The 27,559-nt window shown below is 41.2% G+C and overlaps 2 protein-coding genes across 21 annotated transcripts in view; one reads left to right on the plus strand and one right to left on the minus strand.

The window, feature by feature from the left end:
- TSC22D1 (TSC22 domain family member 1) overlaps positions 1–19,740 on the minus strand; it is a 95,365-nt gene extending 75,625 nt beyond the window's left edge. For 18 of the 20 annotated variants that reach the window (XR_007507925.1, XR_007507922.1, XR_007507921.1 and 15 more), the window contains exon 1: positions 15,534–18,385. Coding sequence is in view for 9 of the 20 variants with exons in the window: in XM_049815769.1 (XP_049671726.1) it covers positions 15,534–18,352 (2,819 nt within the window). In the remaining 11 variants the exon portion in view is untranslated. Of the gene's footprint in view, positions 1–15,533; positions 18,395–19,081 lie in introns of those variants that run through there. The other 2 variants (XM_049815768.1, XM_049815767.1) reach the window with 2 other exon arrangements.
- A 74-nt stretch (positions 19,741–19,814) lies between these two features.
- Positions 19,815–21,069, plus strand: LOC126045174 (uncharacterized). Its single transcript, XM_049815888.1, has 2 exons — positions 19,815–20,334; positions 20,525–21,069. The coding sequence occupies exons 1-2, from the start codon at positions 19,834–19,836 to the stop codon at positions 20,744–20,746; spliced, it is 723 nt and encodes a 240-aa protein (XP_049671845.1). The 5' UTR covers positions 19,815–19,833; the 3' UTR covers positions 20,747–21,069.
- Positions 21,070–27,559: the final 6,490 nt, after the last annotated feature.

Genomic DNA, 27,559 nt, shown 5'->3' on the forward strand with positions numbered 1-27,559 from the left:
TCAGAGTCCTGGTAACCCTCTTTAAAATGACTTATTAGTGCCCTGGTTGCAAATGTGACCACACAAGCATGAATCAAGCTGAACTGTCCTGTTCTCTTTTTTTTCACTACAAAGACAGTTCAGAGCAACTCTGGTAACAGCATTTACCTGACAGAATTGGAAGGGGAAGCACAGGAAGCATTTCACATCTTTTATTCAGAGTCCTTTGCTGGCAGCAGTAAAATTGAGAACCTGGTAATTTTAAATGCTCGCTACTTGCCTATTTATTCATTAGCAACAGCTAATGGACTTATCCACAGACACTCTAAGAGGGGTTATCATAACAGAAGACATCTTTCCTCCCCTGAGGCAGGATGTAACTACCAAGGATGACTTTGGGAGGAGCAGGGAAGGAGGCTGCTAAATGCCATCTCTACTCCTGGTACCTGCAGCATCCTGCAAAAGGACAAATGACATTCTTCAATTCCATCACATAACCACTAACATCTTTATGTTTATAAAGAACTCCTCGCCTAGAAAGACCTACCATGTAGCCTGATGTACAACCAAGCATTTGAAAAATACACAAGCAGGGACAAGACAAAAATCCAACTGCTAAAGTTTATTTCTTCTTACCTCACTGGTGCAGCTACCGCTTTACTCTGTACAACTTTAGTAATTCTTCACAGCTAGCTACCCTGCATGCACTCCTATAATCAATTTAATTATTTTGTGTTGCAAATAAAAATTGTTGCTACCTAGTGTGTCTTTACAGGATTTTAAGCTCACTCTCAAATATTTTGTTAAATAGGCACATAATTTTAAAATTTTAGAAAATTTAAACATCAGAAGCTGCCTTCTGAAAACTTGTTTAACATTTATAGCATTTTTCTTCTTTTACAGGACTCCTGGATGTTTGCCAATGAGGCTCTAATGCCAGTGCTATAGCATCCAAAATGCTATTTTAAGCCATTGCTGTTATGACCATTACATTTTTCAAGCACGAGAACAGCTTCCTGAACAATAATGATCGCAACTAAGTGTTTTTGTTGTTAATGAAACCTTAAATATCTTGCTTCTGCTTACATGTCATCTTAATTTCTGATCTATGCTTCGACAGAGTAGGGCAGTTGTTACACTTTTCCCTACTTTAGAGGTGCAACGACCTCTAAACTTTTGCTACTCCATAAAGTCAATAACACATCATTGCATCCCAGCTAGCTTTTAGCAGCTATGGGATCAACTACGATCATTCACATTTCTATAAAGAACAGTCAAGGGTATGTATGGCCGCCTTCTGTATGTCTGTTTTTCCATTTGACTGGATTAGTTTCCTTTCCTGCCCTCACACTTCAATAAAGTAAACTTCGGTAAAGTTTAAATAAAAAGAATTTTAAGTTTTAATGTATTTCTAGTTGGGAATAAGAAGGTATGGAGCAGTACCCTGCCTTCAATAGTTGCCAGCACCAACCACTCCAGAAGTCACTGAAAAAGGTGAAAGTAGCAGCTACAGCACATCTATCTCAAAGATGTACTTGCTTCCTGGGAATTAGCTAGAAGTAGTCCCAGAAGCTGAAGCCAAAAGTCATTTAATTTTCATGTACTATTATAATTCTGTATCATTTCTTACATAAACATACAAGTGTCCACATATTTTTTTCCTTAAAATGCTGTTAATTTCTAGGCCTCCACAGGATCTTGTGGCAATGACCTCCATGGACAAAACCTTACTTAAAATTAGCCAAAGCAATTTTATCCATGTCCTCTTGTTCCCAAATTATTTGAGGGCACATAAGGTCCAGATCTTGTTCTAAACTAGTTCTCATTTATAATTTAAAGTACAAAAAAGTGGATGTGTTATCATAGCTTTAGGGTCCTTATGAGTCATTGTCTCAATCAGAAGTCTGACAGAGGTTTACCATTCAGCTTTAGAGATTTGTTTCTTGGTTTAGGTATTGCTTTCTCATTTCATTTTGAATTCCTTCTAATATCTGTAGATCATCTTTAGTCATTTTAAAAAAAACACACTACCACAACTGAATTCTGAGATATTGTAGGACAGGCTCCAGCAACACAGCAGGCCTTAACGCAGTAGCTTTTTGTTTTCAAAGGCTCAAGTTAAAGCACTTGTTTAATTTATATGATGGACGTTCTGGGCTTTTTATCTGTCCACACCAAAACCAAATTGCCATTTTGTCACATTTGGCAACAGATTTGGAACTCTTTAAGCATATTAATTCACCACAGTAATAGTGGTAAGAGTGGAAAATCCTTAGGAACACAAAAGCGACCAGATAAGACACTCCATTGTACTTGGAGAACGTACGCATGAAGTAAATTACTCTATTACATCTATTACTTATACTTCTGGAAGGTGCTGGCCTCAACAGTTAAGCATCAATTAAGAAAGTCGCTTCCAAGGATATATGGCATCCCCACAACACTAGTCATACTAGCCAGACTCTACAAAACCCACTCTAGCTGGCCAAAAGCTTCTCCGCTAGTCACTTCTTCCTATGGCAGTGGGCCTCTGGCCATAAACCATCAAGAGGGAGTAGAGAGAAACTCTTATATCCCCTCCCAATAAATTATACTGAAGGTAAGAGAAGCACGTACATTTCCAGATACCTTTCTCATAGAAGGCTAAAGATTCAGTCTCCATTGCAAACTGCTCCAAAATGCAAACTTCAATTCAGTATTTTCAAGTTCTCTGCTTCACAGGGCTCTATTCAGCTTCCTTCTTCAGCAGCTCTTTCTTCTATTACTGTTATCAATTAGTTGATGAGATGAATTAACACAAGTCCTTCAAGAAGATCAAGCTGCCAAGTCAACAGCAGCCATCCTGACATTTTAGGTGTTCATTGTCATGTTTGGAACATGATTTTTATTCAGTTTTAGTTCTCAGAAAAGCCAGAACTGAAGAGACAGTCTTAATTTTCATGTTTCATGTCTGTGCAATCTTAATTCAACCCACTAACGTCAGTATGCTTTACAGAGAGAAAAACTGGTTACCTCATCAGAAAAAAAAAATCGCAACTCTTTTCAGATACTGCATTTCAAACCATTTCTTACCAGTTTGAGATTACAAACAACCTTTGTTTACCACTTAAGGACAATCTCACAGAAACTTGTCACATTCACTGACAGACACTGTAATTAAATAGTATTCAGACATGGCTGAATCTTCTTTCATGAAGAAAAAAGCCCATTTTTCCTGGCAATTATGTTTGGTACATTTCTTTTGTTGTCACTTTAGGCAGATTAGACTACGAATGGTAGTTACTCCTTCTAATTCTTATTGCTGAAGCAAAATGTAGCTCTTTCCAGCAACCTCACGATTCCTGAAATGGCTTTGTTTCTAAATCTTGCCTCTTCATTAGAAACAGACAACATTAATCAGTGGCTGAAAACATGCAACTGATGAACAAAAATTAAAGTGCCCAGTGTTCACCTGTCATGCTCTAAGTATTTTGCACAGGGACAACTCATTTTAAGAACTTCATTATAGAAGTATACCTTAGGATAGAGTATATATTTAGTACATAAAATGCTACAGAAGATAATAGTTTCATATGATATGATTTTTCATATTATAGTTACATTTTTAAAAATACTGTCCAAGAAAGTTGAAGTTTTTAGTAGATAAAGGCATTGTTTAAAAAGTTCAAGCATAAAACTTACAGAAGCTCTACATACACATATTACAGTTTACTACAGAAAACCAAAACTTACGCTTGAACATTTCTGAACACAGATCTCAGCACCAAGTTGCCTATGCCAAATTGTGCAAAGCTACATGGCAATAGTATTCAACGAATGCAATCTGTGTGACTGTTCTAGTGATCACAGTAACAAAAGCACGGGAAGATTTGTCTGCATATAGACTTAATGCAGAAGAAACCAACTTTCCTCTTAAGTCACAGACAGCAGGTCTAGCGCTTATCAAAGTATTTCTGTTCCAGAGCTATCTGACAGCAACTTTGAGAAAGTAACTCTAAAGAGTAACTGTAAATTCACCGAGTTACAGGATTTTTAAAATCCAAAGAAGAAAAAAAGAAAGTTTGGGACTTTGGATAACTGCATGGATCTTACATTGATCTGACTTGATCATCCATCTAACATAGTATGGAAACTAAACCATTTAACAAAAAGATATCCCAATCTTTTGGGGGGTGGGGGGGTGGGGGTGTTGTTGCAATTTTTATTTAACATAAAAATGAATAAAATATTTTAGATACTTGTAAAATATGCATGTTCCTGAAACATTAAGAATAGTTTAGTCTATCATGTTTGGAGGTTGGAGTCGGAAGGAACTCTAAAAATAAACTTTAAAAAAGCAAGCTTCCTTAAACATTTCTGCAATTAAAAAGTATTAAGAGGGAGGCTTGCATGGCTTGCTTAAACACTTTTTAGGTCAGTAAATACCAAGACAATCCTCTATTTTAAAATACCTATAAACACTTCACACAATTTCAACATGCTTTACAGAATTCTTTGGAGGACTGTTTGTGATACTTTCAGAGAAAGCACTTTTATCCAATAACTTCACAGGCACTAAAAAAGCATGTTCTAAATATTTTAAGTATTTGGACAGTAAATATACACATTAAAGACTCCCAGAGATTGGATTCTGATAGTCAGACAAATGCAAAAAGTAAAGATAACTACTACTAGCCACAAAAGTCTGCTATAGTGTGTTAATTTTTTTTTCCCTTTCCACAGAACACAATACTCTAGAAGCTGAAAATTTCTTCATGCAAATCATCTTCCATTTACATGTTAATTTCCAATGAAATAAAAAGACTGCTCAATTACTTCACCATGCTCCAGCATAAGCAAGCAGCACTAAGAATCTACACATCCCAAGAGCAGAGTCAGTAAAACCTTAGAAAAGAGGCTAACCCATGCTTTCATGACAAAATGGTGACTTGAATAATTTTCAGTGCAGTAGTATTCCAGAGATGGTGTACTTCATTATTAATAGGGTACATCTCTACAGCAGTATACAGATTGCTACCCTGCTTTGTTGCTCTGTTTTTTATAAACTACTAAAAACATTTAAGTTTTTGCCTGCTTTAAAGCATCACTGTCTTAAAATCAATTCAGAAATTATATGGACATCAGACAGCAAGTCCTTTAGGATCATCTTTTCTGCTCTTTGTTATAAAGCAGCTAGCAAAGCGGAGCCCCAGTTCACAGCTAGGCCTCTTAGCTACTATCCCATAAATAAGAAGAGGCTGTATTGCCAACAACTACATATACTTGGCTCTAACACACGCATGCCTGATACCATTTCAAAAATTAAAATCACTTTCCCCACCAGAAGAAGAAAACCAAAACCACCATCATAAACATTTCACACCTTCTTTCCTCCCTCTTCTCTCTCCAATCAAATACGTGCACGAGAACTCCTCTTTTTCACAAGCAATTACAGAATTGGAAGGAGTCTCACAAACTTGGAAAGAAAGAAAAGAACATGGAGGCACATGCACATCCTGCACCAATCCCCGAGCATTTATGAGTAACTTGCCATTTCACCCAATTTAGGATATTAGGCCTACTAAGGAAACACTTGGCAGTGCAACTTGCTGATCCATTCTTAACATAATAACCTCATTCAATAGATTAAAGAGGTACATTTATACCTTGAATTCATTTGAGTGCTACAGTAAATTATTTAACAAATACTTAAAATATGTAGTCATTAACTCATGGTTCCTTTTATTTCATTTTCACTTGGTCTTATTTTGTAAGACTGCAAGAAATGAAACTGTAAAAGCAGCAATTGCTCCTTCTCTCACCAGCAGGTTTCTTTACAGGGGGTTTTCTGCTGGTTTTGCTTTGGGGTTTTTTTAAATAAATAAGCTTTATATGGTCTTATATACATGTATACAGATACACAGCGTTCCAAATTTTAGACCAAAGAATTTTAAAAAAATGAATCAAGATGTTTAGTAGACATGTCGGGTTAAGGCCAGGTCAAGATTTTCACTAAACAGCTTATAACATAAACAAACCATAATGCTGAATATAAACTAATTATTACTACAAAACCCTTCCTTGCCAGAGTTCAGAGACGCTCAGAGTTTGAGAATCCTGTACCACAAGTGAAATCAAGGGACAATAAAAATTAACACCACGTGCAAGTTTGACACACACAACAATCATGAAACATCTCGAGTTGTTCTGCTTCCCCTTACGTGCCTTTCTATAGGACAGGCATTGCTGCATGAACCCTCACGAAATCCTAGAGGAAACGAAAGCATTCCCCTTCTGTCCGGCTCAACCTATAACTAAGAATTAAAATGCTGTTTATAGTCCACAGACAAGACTTCCTCAGAGAAATACAGAATCTTTTCACATGGTACAAAAATACATTATGATACTTTGACACATACATCCAGTAAAATTACCAAGCTGAAAATAATCTTCCAGGAAATCTACAGAAGTTATTTTTTTTTACTATGCTTATCCCAACTCAGTGGCAACATAGGCCAAACAAGTCAATCACTATTCAGAATCCACCCAAGAAATTTTTCCTTGCTCTTCTTTAAAAAGAGAAGTATTTCAAAATTGCAGTCACAGTAGAAGTCAAAGCAATCATACGTGAGTTACTGGGTTAGTTTTTAATCACAATCTTCCTTAGTAGCTATATCAGCACTAAATACATAGAAACACAAATATAATATGGTTAGGTTTTGAATTCTTTGATTTCTACAGCTTCTTATATGTAAGTTAAGACTGCCAGTCATCACCTCTCTCTTTCATCTCTACACAACTGTGAGAGTTGGGTGAAGTAAAGGTCAGAGGAAGCTTAAAAGGCATTTAAGTTTGACAGGGATTTCATCCCTCTACATTGCACAGGGAGTTCAAAGTTACCAGAAAAACATTAAAAGTTACTTCTATACCATACATTTGTTTATAACAATTTAAAGGAAAATACCATTTCTAAACAAAGCACAAGCAACTCACAACAGATTCTAAATTCAGAAACGAAACACTTTATGCAATTCAAAGGACTGCGTACTAGATATGTAAGCACCAAAGAAGATTAACACTTAGTTACCAATAACTAGGACTGTTATTCACCCATGAGACAATGGATTACAAATAAAAGATCAACAATGTCTGAAAAAAAATGGTGTAACTTATATTGATTTGCACCTTCTGATCTTACAGGAATGAACCAAGTGTAACACTAAGGATACAGAAATAAGCATACGCTAATAGCCCTGTGCACTGAAATTACCTTATCTGCATAACTCATCTTTAAGAACTACACCGCAGTATAGTAGTAAAAAAGCTATTATTAAATGCATTAAGACACTAAGACTATTATTGAATGCATATCCACATCAGTCCTGTCCCTAATACTTAGCACAGTACTTTGATACTGTTGCTTAAGCAACTGCTGGAGAAGTTCAAATCTTGATTACACACAAAGAAATTGGAGCCCTGAAAAGTTTCTGCTGGATATCCCTGCTAATTAAAACAATCAAAAAGACAGACATACGAACAGAAGGTTGGGCAAGTACTTAAGTCACACACAAGCTCAAACAATTTGCCTGGCCAAGTGGTTTAGCACACTTAAGCAGCAAGTTATAAAACACACTACAACCAACTTCCCGTTGCTATCAAGTCTATACCTTACTAGAAATACTGTCTACTTTTTTTTTTTTTTAACAGATCACGGGCCCATCCGTATCCTTCTGTTAAGTCTAAACTTACAGAAGACCTTCTGCTGCCTGTTTTAACAATTTATAAAACCGTACTCCTCCGCTATACTCAAAAGAATGGGTTATTCAAAATCATTTGAACAGATGATTAAGATACCCCTTAAGCTTTATTAAAATAAACATGAAGCACAGATATCTGAAAGTTTCCTTGAGAAAAAACAAACAGTGGTACCTGCATTTGTTGCTCTTCAAGGACTACAGTCAACTTCAAAAATGTGTTAAATTTCTAATCCTTAATGATAAACAAAACCTCAAACTACTTTACTTCCTACTTTGTTCTTCTGATGCACTTTCAAAATTCTGTATCCATTTCAGTTTGTACAATACCTACAAACCCGAGCAAGGAAGGCTAATTATATAGGTAGTTTGTTTAGGTAGCCGTTCTCTGTTCAACAAAGAAAAGTTACTTTGACTATTCTGGACCATCGCTAACCCTGCACTGCAAGAAAACATATAAACTGAGACAAGAACTTCAAGCCTGAATGCCTATAATACTTAAATATATGTCCTGATTGTCAAAGGTACTCAACATATGAAGCTTCACCAATACTAAGCACCTCAAAAACAGTATAATAAACACTGAAACATGAAGAAAAAACATTTAAACACATGGCAACACGCATTGGGCTAAATGCCCAAATATACACATACCTACATGTGAATTTTTCCCACTTAACAGTGGTGAAAGCTTGACTTCATATATGAAGCACATACAGAGCAACACTTCGACTGAAACTTATTCCTATGTTTATAAAGCACAGTTTAAATGTTTTTTAATAATTCATATAGCATTATTTTAAACTTACAGTAGTAATGTTTAGGCTCAATGTACACTTTCTCTAATTTTAAATATTATTATAAAGACACTAGTTAAATTCTGGAAAATTACTTACTGAATTAAAAAAGGTTAAAACAACTTAGATGAAATCAAGACACATAAGTCTAAGTTAAGACTGTGGAGTAGAAAAATACTGAGGAATACTTTCTGACATACAAAAAAAATGGCAGAATATTTTAAAGTCTAATAACAAATTAATTGCTTGAAGAAAAATAGTGAACAAGTTTACTGTGACTTTTCTGCTCTACTGAAACAAGTGTTCAAGATTTTACCTTGCAAGTGTAAGACATTTCATAGCATTGAACACGTTCAGTTAAAGCATAACATTGTATTTGAACTATGATAAGTATCATTCTTAATCTCTGTGTGGCACCGAAGTCAGAAGTTCTCATTTAGTAGGTACTAGCAAGTCATTTAGTCCATCAGGTAACCAACAATGATAAAATATCTAACTATCACGGGCAATACTCTAGAGTTTACATGTATGGATGGGATCGTTACAATCTCTGCCTGCCAAACATTTATAACCTCTCAATCTCCCTCTCAGGAAAGTCTATCTAGCTTCGGTGGAAGATAGAGACTTTGCATGTAACTGCAACCACAAACCAAATCCTGCTTCAAACACTGATAACGCATAACAGGTGTTTGGAGGCTTGCACAAAATGAGCTGATAAGCTTTTCTACACCACAACTGACTGTAGCACAACTATCTTTGTTAGCAAATTCCAAAGGCAGACCAAGAGTTAAAAAGTGTTGCAAGACATTGAAGCCAAAAGGATGATCAAGTGCTCCAATTTGATACCATAATTATGCTGCACTTCCATCATGCAATTCGTAACTCCATGAATGCTTTAGAACAGGCTAAAATAAAGTGGTATCTCCAGTCACTCAAAAGCTCTCTCCATCTTCGCTTTAGGCTATGGTTTCTTGTACAATCACATTGAGAATAACTAGTTCCTTATTTACCATTACCATGAAATAATTCATTGAATAATCTCCCCCTTAGTCCCTGCTTAGTATGCTGTTAAAGCATGATTTTGCTTAATAGCATTGCCTTTGGTGGCCTAAATGCAGTAAATGAAAGGTATAGGTCCACTTTTTAAAAAGTTTAGTCATTTGTTAATGTATAATACATATTACACACAGCACATTTTAGTCTCAAAAATTAATCAAGAATAGAAAAGAACCAGTGTGTTAAATCAATGACAACAGATACACAGTACTCTTTTCTATTCTTTTTTTACGTTTCACCTACACCAAACTGCAAACCCAGATCACAGATCATTCCCAAAAAGGTCATAGCAAGAATACACTTGCTATTATTATAGATATTCAGGTGTGCGTAGTTTCATCTTCTAAAAGACTATACTAGCAATACTACTGTTTACAACTTGACCTGCTTCCTATACTGGTCTGAGAGACAGGTCTGAAAAGGCTTTTTTATTACTCTCTGTAAAGTGAACAGCATTATTAGGGGTGGGTGTAGCATAGATGTGCTACCTGTATGTCTTTCTATTTACACTTAAGCAAGAAACATTAATGTTTTGGGGTGGTTTTCGGTTTTTTGAGCTTTGGGTTGTGGTGGGTTTTTTAATTATTTTCCCCTCCCATCTTCCTAACTTTGCTAGCTTACCACCAATTGTTACAATCATTACTCTGTTGTGGCATTATCTAGATCACAGTAACTTGTAAAGGCTGAAACACTTCACTACCACTACACAAAGTGACAAACAGATAATTCTAATTTCCAGATTAGCCTGTAATGCAAAGAATGCAAATCACCATACAGTAACATTAAATATTTTAAAACCTTTTGTTTGTTTGTTTTTACATACACACACATAGATGATTTAGTCTGCTTATACACTGACAATTACCAAAGAGCAGCCAAAACTGTAGTGCTAAGGAACATTTTCTGGAAATCACGTTATCAGTTGGAGAGATGTTTCTCAGCATCTGCAACAATCTTCCTTATCTTAAGGGCTAAATTACGCCTTTTACAACCCCCTGAAATCTGTTGGTTCTTCCTGTCTTTAAAGACAATGCAATACCCAGCACTGTAGCAATCCTTGGTTCAAAGCATATCATGGCATGCAGAAAATGCATCTATAAAAGACACCAGAAAAAGGTCCATCCAAACAGGTATTGCCACCTACAGCTGGCCAGCAGACATACAAGGTGCAGAACCTATATTCCTCATTGTTCTTTACTTAGAGCAGAGAGCTAAGCTAGTTCCGCCAACAGTAGGTATTTCATTTCATCAGATGAAATGAGAAGCTGGACTTGTCAGCGTGGCACAACAGCAACCACATTTTCTTTGCCAAAGCGCTCTCTTTTTACTCATGTGACTTGCCATTACTGAGGGTAACTAATATTTTCAAGTTCCATAAACAGCCAAATTGAAGATTTGACTTTTTTTAGAAGTCAATCTCCTAGAACTCAAGTTATGCAATTTTCAAATTGGTGGCAAGACTCTGAAGCAACTTTAAAATCTGAAAAATGGAAACCAACACTGCCCCTAGGATGCAACAACAACAACAAAAAAACCAAAAACATAAAAATCTATGCTAAGCCACCATAAATCCTTTGTTGTGAAGTATCCTCTAAAAGTATCTTCTCCCTCTTTCATCAAACACAGAAGCAAAACTCATAGCAAATAAAAAACCCCATATAAAGTCTAAAACAGCTTACAAAATAAAAGTATGCAAAATAGTTACCGCATCAAAAATAATGTTTAATTGAAGCTTCCAGTTCTATTTGAATATGTTTATTCACTACTGCTTACTAACATATTCAACAAGTATTTATCTGTAAAAATCTCACTTGTACCTGATCAACCTTCCTACTACATACTTGCATACATGATGAAAATTCACCCAATCTCCTGACTGTACTGGTTACTACTACCAGAGATACTCAAAGGCTGTTCACAAGTCTTCCAATTCTCACACTCAGCTTTAATCTTTCAGCCTCTCCACAGACTTACTAACAAGTCAAAATGTACATCCTATACAGAAAACACTTCCTCTACTTTTTTTTCCCCCACTCTGTCCAGCTGTAAAGGGATCTTTCAATAAAAAGGTCTCTTCAAAAAGAAAATCATGAGAGTGTCAGACGATGAAGAGTACTTCAAACCTCTATGTCAGTTTTATGTGTTTATCATCACCTGCTCCTTTCTCTTTTGCTTCAGTGTTGGATGAAATGCCCAAACAGGTGAAAACAACTTGCATCAGACTAAAGAATGAAAGCAACTCTACAGGAAATGCTGTCAAGGACAGGGAGACAGTTTTTAGTCCTCTTTCATTCACAAAATCTGCTTTTGAGTAATGGTAAACAACAGTTCAGATTAAGTTATTTTTAAATTCACTTACAGCAGCCTTTCTAAATGCTGTAAAATACACTGATTTCTTTAAGTTTTCACTTTACAGGTAACTTAAGATTTTGTACAGACTTGTATAATTCTTATTGCAAGCATCCATAGCATACTAAAGCATTGTCTAGGAAGATGTAAAACTGATTTTGCAACACTAAGTATAAATACACAAAAGAATTCACTGCAATATAAATATGTATTTTTTCCATACTTAAGTTTCAAAAGCATAAAAAAATAGAAATCCTCTTCTACACTTCTAGAGATGAGATACTAAGCTCAAAAGACCATGTCTAAAATTGACAGGATTTAATAACTGAACTGAGTAAACCAAGGTAACTGCTGCAAATCCAATAAACTATGAGAATCACGCACTAAAATGAGTCCATACCGTGATTCAAGCTAAGAAAAAAAAAAGATACTTAACCACAAAACTGGCCTGCATTTTTGTAGCTTGAAATATTAGGAGATGATGAATCTACCAACATACAAACACCTATGGCATACCCAACAGGCTGAAGAAAGACTAGTCAGAAGAACTAGGTGTGGGGTGGGGTTTTTTTTTGTTTCAGTTTTTGTTTGTTTTTTTTTAATACAGAAACTATAATGGTGTGATTTGTATCCTCTTTAATAAAGTGTGCAAATTAATTTTCCATACAGCATTCTGCCAAGCAGTTCATTTTTAACATCTCTTATTTCAAGACAGAGAGAAGATTAAAAAAAATAAAAAATCATGCATACTGGGGAAATAAAGGTTACATTTTCAAAGAAGATACACTCCAAACTGTCTATATTTAAAAGGCCATGTCCTGATAACAGGCATAGAAAGAGCTGCAAATGGTGTTCTAAAAACTGAACAGGGCTAAAGACTTACAGATACTGGCATGTCTTTAAAGGCAATTATATACAGGTTTAAGGAAAGCTGGGAGTTAATCTAAACAAGGTATTACATGGGTCAGATGTTTTTTCAAAGGCACACTAAATGGAATTTTACAGCTTCTTCACTGGCCCAATTATGTCATCACTTAGTTCTTTCTCCTACCTTTTCCCTTGCCAGGTCTAGAATCTCTTGGGATGTATTGATATAAATCTTCAGTGATATATGTTTGCGTCCACACGACACAGAGAGAGAAATGGGGATTTTATACATACCTATTTACAGTATACCTACTTCTTAAATGTTTATGTACTTTTACAATACACTACCCTTCACCTCCTGTAAAAGGAGGGAATAATCTAACAAACAGGCAAAAAACTCTCCAGAGAACTCTGGTTAGAGACATCCGATGGCCAGAGAAGTGAGGAGCCAAGCAAAATAACAGCATTATCTTGCACTACCTTTAGTGAGTGATGAGGTCTAAGCTCCAGACTGAGAGAAGTTCCAGTCAATATCACAATATAAATAAAACCTTGCCCTGAGATCCCCTGGAAGCGGAAACAGAAGCAATCTCACTAAGTTTTTAGTGTTACAGACAGATACACAGGGAGAAGTGCTGCTGTAAATTATCTAATTGTACACAAAAGTGACCTGACCACTACTGCCATGCAAAAACCACAATTATTTTTGGTCTCCATTTAAGAGAGTCATATCCTGCTCTGCATAAAGAATCTAAATGATTTTCCAAATGCAGCTAAACAAAAGTGTAGTCTACCTGGAGATGACAGATTGAACAAAGACGCAATGTGCACGGGAGAAGAAAGGATATGATCTTTGCCTAGCCAAATAACAGAGGAAGAAGGTATTTCTGGCTATTGTTACCCTGAGGGATTTAAACATTCTGGAAAAGCTACCAATCATGACAAACAGCTAACATATGCTCTTAAAATCAGGGTACAGTCACATGCTAGATGTCATTTTACAAAATACTGAGTATCACTGAGATATCTCTTACTTAGCTAAGATCCCCTGAAAGCTTAGGGGGTTTTTTTCATTGGTTGGTTAAAAAAAAAAAATATCACCAAAAACAAACCACCAAACACAAACAGGACCCATGAAGAGAAGGATTAGTGTCCTGTTTTAGAAAGATTGAAGGAAGGAAAACCAAAAAACATTTCTGACAAAATTGACTGCTAGTAGCATAATGGTGACACCGTGGGCTTTAACACCTCAATCTGTCTTCTACCACCTTCACGTACTTACTGACTAAAAAACATAATCAGAATGAAACAGTGTTGGAACTTGTCTTCTAGCACTCCTGGAAGACAAGCTGCTACTCATTATAGCTCTCTGGCATCTTAGAAAGATGTGATGAAAGCCACTAAGGCAGTCAACACCTCATGATCAACATAATCAGAGACTGCTGATAGAGTTAGTATTTTCAGTATTAAGAAAAGACTCCAACCTCTCCCAGCAACCCGTTTTATTAATATTCTTTTTAATAAGGTTTGGCCACTGATATTACTCCTCATTTAAGTTATGGCACCAAGAAGATAAATTTAAGTACTTCACCTCCCATTGCTATGGCATTTTTCCCACCTCGTAAGCGTTTAGTGTTTTGTCTCTTCACCTGAGTCTCAGTATTTCTTTTCTAGCATTCTTTTCTGTCCTCTCCCACATTCTCAAGGCAGGTTATCTACCTTAAAATTACTCCTCCCATTAACTTAGCTTCATCTTAGACAAGGAGTTCTTTGGGAGAACCACCAGAGTCTTCCTGTCCATTTGTAAATGCGTATCACAAGAGGTCCTCAATACAGTGAGGAATTTCCACACATAATTAGTATCAAACAATTACACGTTGAAACTGCTGTTCAGATTACTTCAGCCTGCACATGCAAGGACCTTTCACAACTGACACAGCTTCTCTGCACACAGTGTCAAAGAAATGAGACTATTCACATGCACGTGCCATTAAGATCAGTCAGTGGTCATTTATTTCAAAAGGTGAAGGTGGGAAAACGTGCAGTTTCTTACTCTGAGTGCACAGAATCAGTGTACCAGATTCAAGGCTCGCCACCCCTCCACAGGCCTGAGCGGCTCTCACAATGGAGTAACGCTTTGAAGCAAAACCACCAAGACCAAAAGTGCCTCAAGTTCAATTTAAAGAGCCACAATGGTGTTGCTGAATCTCCCTTTTCCCACCATACTCATTTGCCTACAGCGTCTCTTGGCTGTCAAAAAGAGAAGGCTTCTACATACACCACAGGCTCACAACTGGTTCAACCTGAGTAAAGTTAATACTTGAAAAAGAGAAGCTGAGGCAGGATGAAGTCTAGGCTTGTGGAAAAAAAAAATCTACCTAAGAATAAATATTAATTATTTCAGTATAATAAATAATCTAAACTACAATCACCACTAGCATACCCACATTCCACAGTATTCTTTTGTCTTCCTCTATACAATGGGAATATACACACTGTCACAGATTGTTAAACACAATTTACCCACACAGTAGTTTCAGAGCATAATCAATACAACCCACCCCCTCAAGAGAAAAACAAGTATTTTAATATAATACCTACATGCGCTGGGACCTGAGAAAAGAAATATTTGTAATTAGACAAACACATCACACCGCTTCATTTCATAGGATGGCTGTAACAAGACCTGCAAGTTAGTGCAAATCGAAATATCAGACAGTCTATCTTTTAATAAAGTTACAGGCAGTCTTACCTCTCATCCTCACCATCTACTCCGAGAGGCGTTGTCAATGGCAGCACCTTCAGCGGAAAGAGGGAAGCAGAAGATGGCATGTTGCTGCTACCACCATCTGAAACGGCTGATGCTCCAACGCCACTCTCGCCACTGGCAGCTTGAGGTAAACCCACTAAGGAAGGTTCTGTGGGGCGTCTGCCGTCTTCAGTTTGGCTTACAATTGACTGAGCTAGTGATTGTGCGGGGAACTGGGTAGAGCTTAGCGGTATCTGCTGTGGCACACTCTGTGCCACTGGCATACCTATACTTGTTGATATCAAGGGGGGCTGACTAACACTTTGAGCCAAATTCCCATTCTGCACAGCCGAAGCTTGTGCCATACTCTGTGGCTGTCCCAAACCTATAGAAGCAGAAGGTATGCCAGGAGGCACAGCTGAACCAGCTTGACTTGGTGCAGGAACAGTACTAGCAGAAGGTATAGGGCTAACCGCAGGCAGCTGCTGGCCAGTCATCCCCTGGACTACAGATTCCACCCCTTGTGCCTGCGGCTGTACAGGTAACAAGGTGTTTTGCTGAGCAATGACCATTTGCTGAGGAAGGCCTGAAGCGCTAGCCTGCAATCCCTGCTGCATTATTCCTGTCTGCACAGGCTGCACTACTTGTGAAGATGGAGGAGCAGCCGTTGACGGCATAACTGGAGGTGGAATTTGGTTTGCAGCAGATGGTGGTTGCACCACAGCGGCTACGCTTCCTTGCTGCCCAACATTCAGCATTTGACCACTGGTACCTACACCTGGTATCGCTGCTGGAGCATGTGCAACAGGCTGAGCCGGGGCAGCGGCTGGATGTGCTTGTACGGAAGGCTGCATGCTCTGTGCCTGGGCAACAGGAACCGGTTGCCCTGCTCCCACCCCTGCAGAACTAGGCTGCATGGCAGGGGCTGGAGTTTGAAGGATCTGCTGATGTTGAATGTAGTCTGGCATAGCCCCTGTAACGGAGTTTTGGTTCACCGGCTTAACGTGACCTGCGGCCATCTGCGTAGGAACTGTCTGTTGCTGCTGCTGTTGCTGTTGTCCATACTGCAACTGCTGCTGCTGTACAACTGGCAAAGTCTGCGCCGGCTGAGAATACGGTAGCTGCTGTTGAGCCATGCTTTGAATGGCAGGTTGCTGGTGGCCCAGGGATGGGGATACACCTAGGATATTAACTGGGGCTGGCTGAACCCCAGTAACAGTGGTTAGACTGGCCTGTGCAGGAGGTTGGACCCCTGGCTTCTGCTGTGGATAGTTTACTTCTTGAGAATGCAGCTGGACTTGTGCAAGCTGTGATTGAGAAACACTCTGTGGTATACTAGATGCTGGAATTGCCGGAGGAGCAGCGCTGCTAAAATCCATCTGCTGCGGACCCACACCTTGAAACGCTTGCTGCTGTACCACAGTAGGTGCTCCCATTTCTCCACTTCCCACACTTTCTGTATAGTGACTCAGTGTGCTTACATTGCTGCTAACAGAACTCCCACTGGTGCTCTCCCTTTCAGAAGTCACTTCAAGCGGGTTTTGTTTTATCGTCTCTACTGCTTTGTTTACTGCTACTCCTTCTGAAACTGCAACAGTGTTTTCTTTATCATAGAATTCAGTGCATGTCCATCTACCTTTTTTGAAAGGTTCAGAACTAGAATCTAATTTTACAACCCTAAACCTTGACGTGCCAGATGCAGGCTGCTGCTGGCTTGATCCCACTGCCATTCCTGCAGCTGGATTAGTAACATTGTTAATGACACTAGAGGAAGCACTCGTACCATTGCCAACACCACTCAAGATATTCACATTGCTGCTAGTTCCAGACAAAGCATTTACGTTACCAGTACTCGTGATGTTGCTTAAATTTATAGTACCAAGCATGCTGCTTGCCACACTAGAACTACCACCACCCATATTATTTAAGGTACTAGTTCCAGTAGCAGGACTTACACCTAAATTGCCAGGAGTACTTGTAGTGCGGATATTAGACACGACAGGTGCTGGGGAACCAGTGGATGATGCAGCAGAAACTGGTGCAGTTGATATAACATTGTCAGAGCTTCCAGTTGTTGATAGTTTCCTAAACGATGGACTGGGCGGTGGTCCTCCAGAAATTGGGGCACTGCCCACCCCAGGATGCGATGGATGATGGTGTCCATGATGGTGGTGGTGAAGATGGTGGTGGTGATGAACGTGATGAGGGTGAACACTTCCATTGATCACAACACTCTGCTGTGGGTGATGAGGCAGAGGAGCATGCTGCTGAGGAATATGAGGCTGGTTAGGAGAAACAGCCCCTGGAGTCTCTGCCTCTTGGAAGTTATTTAAAGTCTCTTCAGAGGAGCTCCTCTCAGGTTCTCCCAAGTCAGTGGCCCTGGATAAAGAAACATCCAAGATTTCTGAAGACGACAGGTCTTCAGTGTGGGACTCATCCAGGTCATCGTAGCTTTCTGTATCTTCAGCTATGCTGTTATTAGAGCTCATGCTAGCTGATATTTGAGCAGGGGTCACACTGGTAATTTGGAAGCCACTTTTCTTTTTCATTTGAGCTCCAGTCTGTGCAAGAGGCTGTGGCTGGAGCTGAGACTGCGAGAGGAGGTTCAGGCTTTGTGGAGGAGGGGGTGTCGGCTGTGGACCCGCTGATGAAGATGCTGCAGGAGATGGAGGCGGCGGCTGGACCAGCAAAGGCGGCTGATAATCCTCGGCGGAGAGGGCAGCACTCCCAACGCCGGTACCTGGTGCAGTGGGAGCAGTAACGCAGCTGCTGCCGCTGCTACTGCTGCTGCCCCTTCTAGGAAACATTGCCGGGTGCGCCATCTTCCTAGCACTAATGTCTGCGGCTGAGTCAGGCTGGTGCATTGTATCGGGTGTATTTTAAGAGTGCAATCCCCCGGTATGGAGAGAGACAGACACACACACACACACGGTTAGCTTTGCGCTCACGGCAGGGCAGAGAGACACCACGCACAACCCACCCACCCCCCCTCCCCGGCTCCCGCAGAGCACGGGCTGAGGCGCCTCGGCACCGCCGCTAACCACCCCCCTCCCCTCCTCCTCCTCCTCCTCCCCTCCGAGACAGGGAGGGGGCGAGGACCGGTCCTCTGCCGCCTCTAGATTAGCGCCTCTGAATGTGACACTTTCAATCCTCCGCCATTCACTTTCTTTCTCCCTTCCCCCCCCCTCCCCATTTTTTTTTTTTTTTTTTTTTCGGATTTCCACCACCACCCCCCTCCTCGACCGCCCCACCACCACCTACCCCTCTCCCCAGCAGGGGGGTGGGCAACGGGCGGAGGAAATGCCCGCGGTAGCCGGCCGGCTCCGGGGACGAGCCCCTTTCCTCCCCGCGGCTGAGCCGGGCGCCGCGGCTCGCCGGCAGCCGGCAGAACCGCCCTCCCCACGGCCGCCGCCGCCGCCACCACCGGGCCGCCGCCTGCTCGACGGCTGGGCGAGGGCAACCGGCGGGCCCTCAGGGCAGCCCGGCGAGGCGGACGGCGCCCCTCGCCATCCCCGCTGTAGTAGTAGGAGGAGGAGAGCGCAGATACGTACAGGACTGGCACACAGCAGGGCGGCAGCGGCAGGCTGAGCCGGGCAGGCACATCCCCGTCAGTGGCAGCCATGGAGCTGAATCATTTTGGGTAGTAAAGAGACGAAATAAGGAGGGAAGAAAAGCAGCAGCAGCAGCCCGACAAGAGAGTCCATGAAAAGGAGGGAGGGAGGAAGGGGGGAGCCAGCCAGGCAGCCTCTCTCTCCTCCCTCTGTGTCTGGCTGTCTCTGGAGGAGGCTCCGCTCCGCACGCTCTTCCTTCCCCCTCCGCCTCCTCCCCCTTTATAACAGGCGGCACCCGCTCTTCCTCCGCAGAACCGCGCACCGGGATCGAGCCCTCCTCCCGCCTGCGCCCGTCTGCCCCGTCCTTTCTTCCCCCCGGGTTCTCTCCCGGCTTCCCTGCCGCCGCGGAGTCTCTGCCGGCCCCGTCTCCTCACGGAGCCGCGGGAGGAGGGCGCTGCGCGGGGCTGCAAGGGGGGGGGGGGGCGGGGGGGGGGAGGGGAATAGCTCGCCAAAGGGGAGGGCAGGCGAGAGACAACGTAAGATGGCGGCCGCCGCGCACGCGCGCCCCGCTGGCAGACATAAAGCCTGTCTGGCCGAGGCTGACGGAAATAGGCTCGGCTTCGCCTGGCGGAAATTGCCGAGCGGCGCCGAACCCGAGGATGGGGGAGGAAGGGAAGGGGGGGGGGGGGGGTGTTCTCCGGGTTGGGGAGGGGGCGTTCTCCGGGTTGGGGAGGGGGCGCAGGGCTGTGGCCATGGCGGGCGGGCTGCTCGTGTCGTCTGTGTGCCTCCCCCCCCCCCAGGTGCCCCTCTCTGCCTCTTCTTCGGGCCCGCAGCATGACTGTGCCTCACATGACCCGCCGCCGCCTCCCTCCCCCTCTCCGTTGCAGATTTATTCAAGTTATTCATCACCTTCTCCCGCCCCTCCTCGGTCCAGAATATTCCTGCCCATTCCTTCTCCCCTTCGCATGGGGAAAACGGAGGCGCTTTGCTTTTGGGGGGGGGGGGGGTCGCCTTCCCCTTTGTGCCCCCGGCGGCTTGCCTCCCCCTCACACACAGCCGTGGCGAGGGTCGCGGCGGGTGACTCTCCTCACGCCGTGAAATGGCCGCCCCCCCCCCCCCCCCCCCTCCAGGCGCAGTTCCCCGCTCGGGCGGGGGGGAAGGCTGCCGGGGTGAGCTCTGAGGCGGCGAAACGGTATCGGGGACACAGGGCAGAGATGGGGAAGGGGAACGACGCCCGGAGGCAGCTGGGTCAGGTGAGATGGTTCCTCGGCATTCGCAAGCGACACGGGTGGGTGGGTGGGTGTGTGTGTGGAGGAGCCTCTGATGAGGGCTTGAGAGGAAACGCGCCGAAGCGCTGCTCCAAAAATGATGCCGTTCAAAGGTGTTTTTAAGTTACTAAACGGAATTGAGGTGAAATCCACCAGCCTTCCCTTGATGTTTCAGTGCTGGCGAAGAAAGACCGTGTGGCCCTTCTTGGAGCCAGGTGGCAAAGCTCGACGGGCACGGCATGGCTGCTCCAGCTCTCCCCGTCCCAAACAGAGCTTCTCCTCCTCGTGGAGCAACGACCGTCTGATCTCTGAAGATTCTCCTTCCAGGAAAACCTCCAGGAGATTTTCCTTCACGTCCTTGCAGCTGCCAGCGTGCACAGAGCTGCCCAGCAGGTAGACGGGTACCTCATGGCCACACAAGTCTGACAGGTTGACACCATCACGGAGGGTCCCACCGGCAGGCCCCTCTCCAGGAACGCTTTCCGCAATAAAATTGGGCATCCTGCTTCCCTACGGAGAGGGGGACAGGTTCTCTCCCCCTTTTCTCCACCAGCCTGGTGGTAGGGTGTGCGTAAGTGCCCAGAGAGCTGCTCGCCTTCCCACCTTGCACGTCCTTGTCTCCAAACACGGGCATCCGTGAGCGGGTGGAGGTGTCCCAAATTGCCGCTTTGAAGTTGGTCTGGTTTGCATGGAATAATAAAACATTCGCAAGACTTGACTGGCTCAGGCTAATTCTGTCACCTGACTATGAAGACCGCTGGTTAGGACAGTCAGCAGGGCACAGGGGAAAAAACAGGGCTTGGTGTTTGCTGCAGTGAATATTTAAGCACATCATGAAGAGTAGTAGAGCTTGAACGGGAGGAAAGTTGTGAGAGTCCAAGGTATTATATCATATAGCTGAGTCATTAGAGAGTTCTTGTGGGAGATGTAAATGTTAGTTCCTTCAGGCAGAGAGGAGATTTGAGTCTCCCATGTTCGGCGTGTGGCGTTTAATCACTGAGGTACTAAAAAAGCTCCATTTTGTGAAAAGGATGAGGATTCAAGGTCACACACGCAGTGCGAGTTTTTGCTGCCTGTTCCTGGATTTCACCCTTCCATCTTGCTTCTCCCTGTTAACCTAGCTTATCTAGCGCTCAGTCAGTGTGGGGACAGGGGTGGCTTTGAGAAAATCCCACCTTTTGCAGCCTCATTCCTTTTATGTCTGGAATGCAGACATTCAGCTCGGGTCTCCAGGTATCTAAAAGGTAGACTTGCAACCCTTGCTCCTTCTGTGGCTCTAGGACGCTGCCTGTATACACGCACTATGAAATCACTGACGTGTGAGTAAATAGGATTCTGCCTTTTCTGAGAGCAAGACAATATTATTTTTTAAAACTGATAATCTGGTGGAACAGCTTGGAGACCATGCTACCCACACGTGAGCTCCCTGCAGGAAGGAGCCTCTGTGTAACCCTCACAGATTTCAGGAAAGATCACAAAGGTGCCCACAATCTGTCTACATCTTGATGCAACACTAAGGCCTTATATGTGTCTTTAATGAGATACTCGCGTATGTAAACATTTTGGAGATGAGAGCCCAAGGTTGCAAGCCAACTTCGATTATAAATTCCTCTTCTGTTTATAACTTTCCCAGAACAATTTCCTTGAGGAATTAAGTCTTCTGTAAGAAGTTGTAGCTCAAAGATGATTTTTTGAACGTTTGAACAAAGTCCAACTACTTTTAAAGCACATAGGCTATGAAAACCGATGAATCTGTTTCTAACCTTAAAAATTTGTGCAAAAGTGACTCAAAAAGGATTGAGCTGTAAAGTTTGTATGCACCTAATAGACATCAACAAGTCTGAAAAAGAATTAAAACAGTAGTATTGTCATTGGTTAGATGTTTGCTTTTACCCACGCTAACTAACTTCTATTAATTTTGAATAGTTCTTAAGTCTTTTGGGCTATAAATTTCTTTGTACAGCATGTGAAACAGTTCTCTAAATTGGGTCCATGTAGTTCTCTTCTTACACAAGAGAAACTGAAGAAAAAATGAAATTTAGGTAACAGTGTTAACTTACGTGCACAATGTGGTCACCGGTCAGTTGACAGTCCAAATGTTGGTCTAGACTAGACAAAGCACATCTGAAGTGGCATGTTTGAAATTAATTTTTTAAATGCATTTCATAAATATGAACATTTTCATGGTACACCTTTTTTTCTTTCCTTATCCATTTTCATAAGGTATATGCTTATACTTCTCTTTCATTTTTTTGTAAGCCTCAGTCTAAGCATGAAAATGGGATTCTCAAATGAAAGATTTTAATTCCTTTTCGTATCCATTAAGGTTTATGAAATTAAAATTAAACCATTGATAATTTGTTATAAATTGTCTTATTTAGTTGTTCAAAGTGGGAAAAGAAATTTCATCATATACCTCATTTACAAAACACCAAATATTTCAAAATTCAGCCACACACAATGGGCCACCTTTGCGTATGGACAGTAAGTGAAATCACCCGATAGTTTTTTCCAAACAAGTCCACCTGCTGTTTTTTAATGAACTCTATCAATCAACTAGCTGGAACCAGAGGTGCTTGTGTCATCACTGGATGGATCCAGCACCTTGTTCACCGTGGTCACCGCTCGTGACTACAGGGCAGACGGTCCTGCAATCCCATCATGGCCTCAGCTGGAGACTGAAGACTGCTGGAGGGTTGCCAGTACAGAGGAATCCCCTTGGATTGCATCTCCTATGTCCATGCTTCCCAAATGGGCACACACAGGTGGGCTCGATGCAGCCCTTGCTGCCAGGTCAGGAGAGTGAGTGTCTGGAATAACTCTTATTTCAACCTTAAAATCTTATCATTCAGGTTAGTGCAAGAGAGCAAGGTCTTCACAGTGTAAATATTTAGAGATCTGTCTCCCATATATTTCTTCAGACAGGAAACAAGAAGCCTTGTTGCCACCACAGATTCTCCAAGGATACCAGAAGCAGCAGTATTTTAATATTTTCTTTCTTTGGTTCCTTTACTATTTGACACAGTTGTATGCGTTCATCCTAGCATATGCAGTAGGGTTTTTTTGTCTTTGTACTGCATAATTATAAAGCCAACAAACAGGAATACTATGGGGTTTTACTCAAGACCGTCAGAATCATGGCAAATCGGTTTGATGTGTGTTTTAAATCCTGTGTGACTGCTTCATAAATAATTTTTTGAAAACTTTAATGAAAAGAATTTTTTTATGATCTGAAGCTGCCATTGTTAGTTTAGACAGGAGGCTTTTCTGTGTTCGTTAATATTGCTGACTGTAGGCTCTAAGTTGCTTTACAAAGATGTATGCAATGTTTTTCTTCCTTCTTAGAGAAGCACTCATAAGAAAATTCTCACCTTTCAGCTCTGAAAAAGTTGTAATTCTGCTTCTGCATTTTCTTAGAAAGTTCAAGTCAAGTCTTGATCTTCCTTTCTTGTTTTGTTTTTAGTTGGCTGGTTAGTTGGTTGATTGGGTTTACTGACTGATTCCAAAACGCCTACTGAAACATTTTTCAGTCCTTATTTTAATTCTTATGAAATAATGTTGAACTTTTTGGAAAGGGAAGTTTTCTCGCAAGTTCTTCTTAAATAAATGCTTGCAGAAATAGACAATTCTAGCAATCTTTAAAAAAATCTGCTTCCTTTAGACTAGTCATGTCTACTCCAATGCCAATATACTCAAAACCATATCTTTCTAGATAATCGGGAAGAGTTGGTTTAAAATGCTTATTATACCTGCACTTGGGGAAGGTGGCCAGGTAGGTTGTCTTGGCTTTTTATGGGGATTTGTCCTGGTTTCGGCTGGGATGATAGAGTTAATTTTCTTTCTAGTAGCTGGTACAGTGTTATGTTTTGGATTTAGAATGAGAATAATGTTGATAACACACTGATGTTTTCAGTTGTTGCTAGGTAGTGTTTATACTTAAAGTCAGGGATTTTTCAGCTTCTCATGCCCAGCCAGCAAGATTTTATGAAAGACTTCTGGGCTTCTAGAAGCTTTATCATCACTTTAACTTTCAACTGTATAGACTATAGGTGTATAGGCTGTGTGCCCTGTATTGCAGGAGCAAGGGTTAAAACCAGCCCGTGGCCGATGCATTACCACCTAAAAGTCCACCATGATTTTATCACTGTTATCATTGTGCTCTCCTTTACTTCTCCATTTTCACTTGCCTTTGCAGTCAACTGATGAAATTGCATCTTACAGAAACACCAAGTTCTGGAAAGTATTTCTGGGATACCTCAACCTATAACTGTAATGGATGCAGTTCCATTGTAGTGTGAGATCATTTATTTAAGTGTTTGTAGAGTACGGGTCTTAGATTGTTAACTGCTTGATATGGGATTAGTCAGCTAAGTGGAATATTATAATTAAGCTGAAGATCAAATAAAATAGATTATCAAATCATTGAAAAATGGTCCAGTTGTTAAAGAGACCCTCCCTTTTTTACCTCTGGCAAATGCAAGTGCAAGCAAAGCAAAGTGCAAGTCAACCAGTTTTTTAGATTAGTTTTAGTTTCTATGAATTAATCGTAAACATTTGCACAGGACTATTTAATAGTGTTGGAAATAGGAGCTCTTGGTTTGTAGTTCTCAGTCACAAGGATTGTGTGGAATTGTTTTCTTTTGACTGATCCTAACCCTGATAGAGGAAACCACTTAGGAAAACGCTTTGTTTAAGAATGACGCTTTGTATCCCCTGACTACACTGGGAATTCTGTGATGTCTAAAAGTTCTGCAATTTATATGTGATTTTCTTGAATGATCAGGGGTGAGTGTGTCTGTTGTGATGAGGCACAAATCTTTAAAATCTCAGGCTAGGAATAAATAAATAGATTTTTTTGATTTTTTTTTCCCCTGAAGCACCAGGCTTGTTAAATGCAGAATTCTTTGGAAAAGCAGAATGTGTAGCTGGTTAGTATTTAGCACAGCCATGCAATTTTTGTCATTATATCATCACATAGTAACTGGAGGCAGATAGGCTGTCCTAGTTGTGAAGGGTACAGACAAATCCTTCTTGAACTCATTTAGGTGTCTGAATCTTGTGTATCTAATTTTCATCTCCCTTTCGGCTGTGTCAACAGTATTTCTTCCCACCTAAAAGATATTCTGTGGAAGCAAATATTTGTTTGCGCAAAACCAGAATTTTCTATTGGACAGTACTTGAGCAAACTTAAACTTTGGGGTTTATATGCATTAGTCGTAGTGGAACTGAACTCCTTACTGAAAGCAAGCACAGACTGGTCATGAGCACAGCAGAAGCAAACACAGTTTTTATGAGTAGTTACTTGGTATGTTTTTCCATAACTCCAATAATAAAAATCACCTATACTACATTATTTCTCTGCTAAAGGACAAACAAATGTATTCACGGTAACAGTAAATATAATTTCTCCACTCCTGTGAGGTCCTTGGTTTGTTTCCCTACTTCATAATTTTTCAGGCATCTTCTCTTTGATTATCTCTGCATTTTAAGTTACTGTATGTGACACTTTCACTTCTGCACACATACACTGACAAGCCCTGAAATTAAATGTCCTTGTGACAAAATTCAGTGGGAAACAGGTTTAGGATTTCCAACTCAGGCACCAGAAAAGATTGCCTTTATCAATTTCAGTAGAACAAAAGATGTGCAAAGTCCTGACAGTTCAAACACATAGTCAGAGGCTTAACTTCAGTCATGTGAATAGTCCCTTTGACTATTCACCTGTGATCACTAAACCCCTAAAAAACTTAACATTAAATGTGTAAATATTTGTAGGCTCAGAAGACAAAAAGATGAGGTGTGTGCTAAGGTGTGGTCTTATGGAGCTTTAGGATTACGTTGACCTTTAGCTGGTAACAGTGTTGAGTCCTTATCAACAAGAAGGTTACTCCATATGCTGCCAGACCAGGTATTCTCCAATATTTTTTGAAAGATGCTAACTTTTTGTCTAATAGGAGCTTTGTGTCTTAGCTTAAAAGCAAGCCCTGCAATATTTCACTGCTTTAGGATCAAGCCACTTTACATAATTTCCAGTTTTACTACCCATTAAGGTGTTTTAACTGTTGTTAGTAAAAGACTAGAAAATTGCCTATTTTAAATAGGGCATCAAACAAAAAAGCATGTTTCTATTGGTTAGGAAGTGCTTTATTTCTGCTCAGTCTTAATATCTTTATTAGTAGTTCAGCTTGGAATCACTGATGAGAGTTTAAAACCCCTTGGGGTTACTTGCCACATCTCACTGCTGAGTGAATTGTTAGATAATAAATGAGGAAAGGTAGAAATAGTGTCAAAACACGCTTTAGACTGTGCTGATCAACTAGCCCGTCCTACTTGAATAAGGGGCAGTATGTCAGTGTGCCTGTCCCCCGTGAGACAAAATACAGCGACGCCGTAAGCGAGGGAATTGCTTCCCACAGCTAATGATGTCCCCTGTCCGGTATCACCCCAGTGACTCAGTTGTCTCTTTTAAACCATCTGTAAGAAGCAAGAGACAAATAATGGTCAACCCGCATGCTAAATCTAGCTCAGAAACAGCCAGAGCACTTGCTCTGGAGTTAACAGGTGTCTTCTCAGCAGGTAGCGAGGATGGTCAAAGGGGAATCCTGGGTGAGACAACTCCCTCCTGGCATGGGCTGCGGGAGGTGGTACTTTCTTCGTGCATAGAGGAAGGAGTTAATAGGATACAAATGAAATTCACAGACATGAAGGTGAGAGGTGGTGTGGAAACCAGACAGGTCCAGGAAATAACATGCGGACTTAATATTTCCAGAAAAAGTACATTTGCTTAGTTCACACACTTAGTAAACACAAAATTAGATATGATTTTGGAATTTAAAATGGAGGCAAAGTAACATTTTTAATGTTTGGTGACATTCGTAAAGATGCAGTTGCTGGTATACCCTAGGAATTGTAATAATTTAAGCACACTGTGGCACTAAAAGTGTATTGGAGAACTGGAAATAGTCCAGAGAAATGCAACAAAAGTGATGTTGTAAAAAACTGGAGTTTCAGCCATAATGTGTGTTAGTTTCACAAGGGTCTGCAGGTCGAGGCATTAAATCACAAGATAATAATCTCTCTTCAAGGGAGGGGGGTGATATTTCAGACCCAGATTCAGCTCACCCCCAGTGAGGTACCTGAATTAGAAGTGTTGCTGTAAAATTTCTCGTAGAGAACAGGAACCTTCACTTACAAGCTCGGCATCCTCTGG

The sequence above is a fragment of the Accipiter gentilis genome, chromosome 13, assembly GCF_929443795.1.
Source record: "Accipiter gentilis chromosome 13, bAccGen1.1, whole genome shotgun sequence".
NCBI classification, from domain to species: domain Eukaryota; kingdom Metazoa; phylum Chordata; class Aves; order Accipitriformes; family Accipitridae; genus Astur; species Astur gentilis.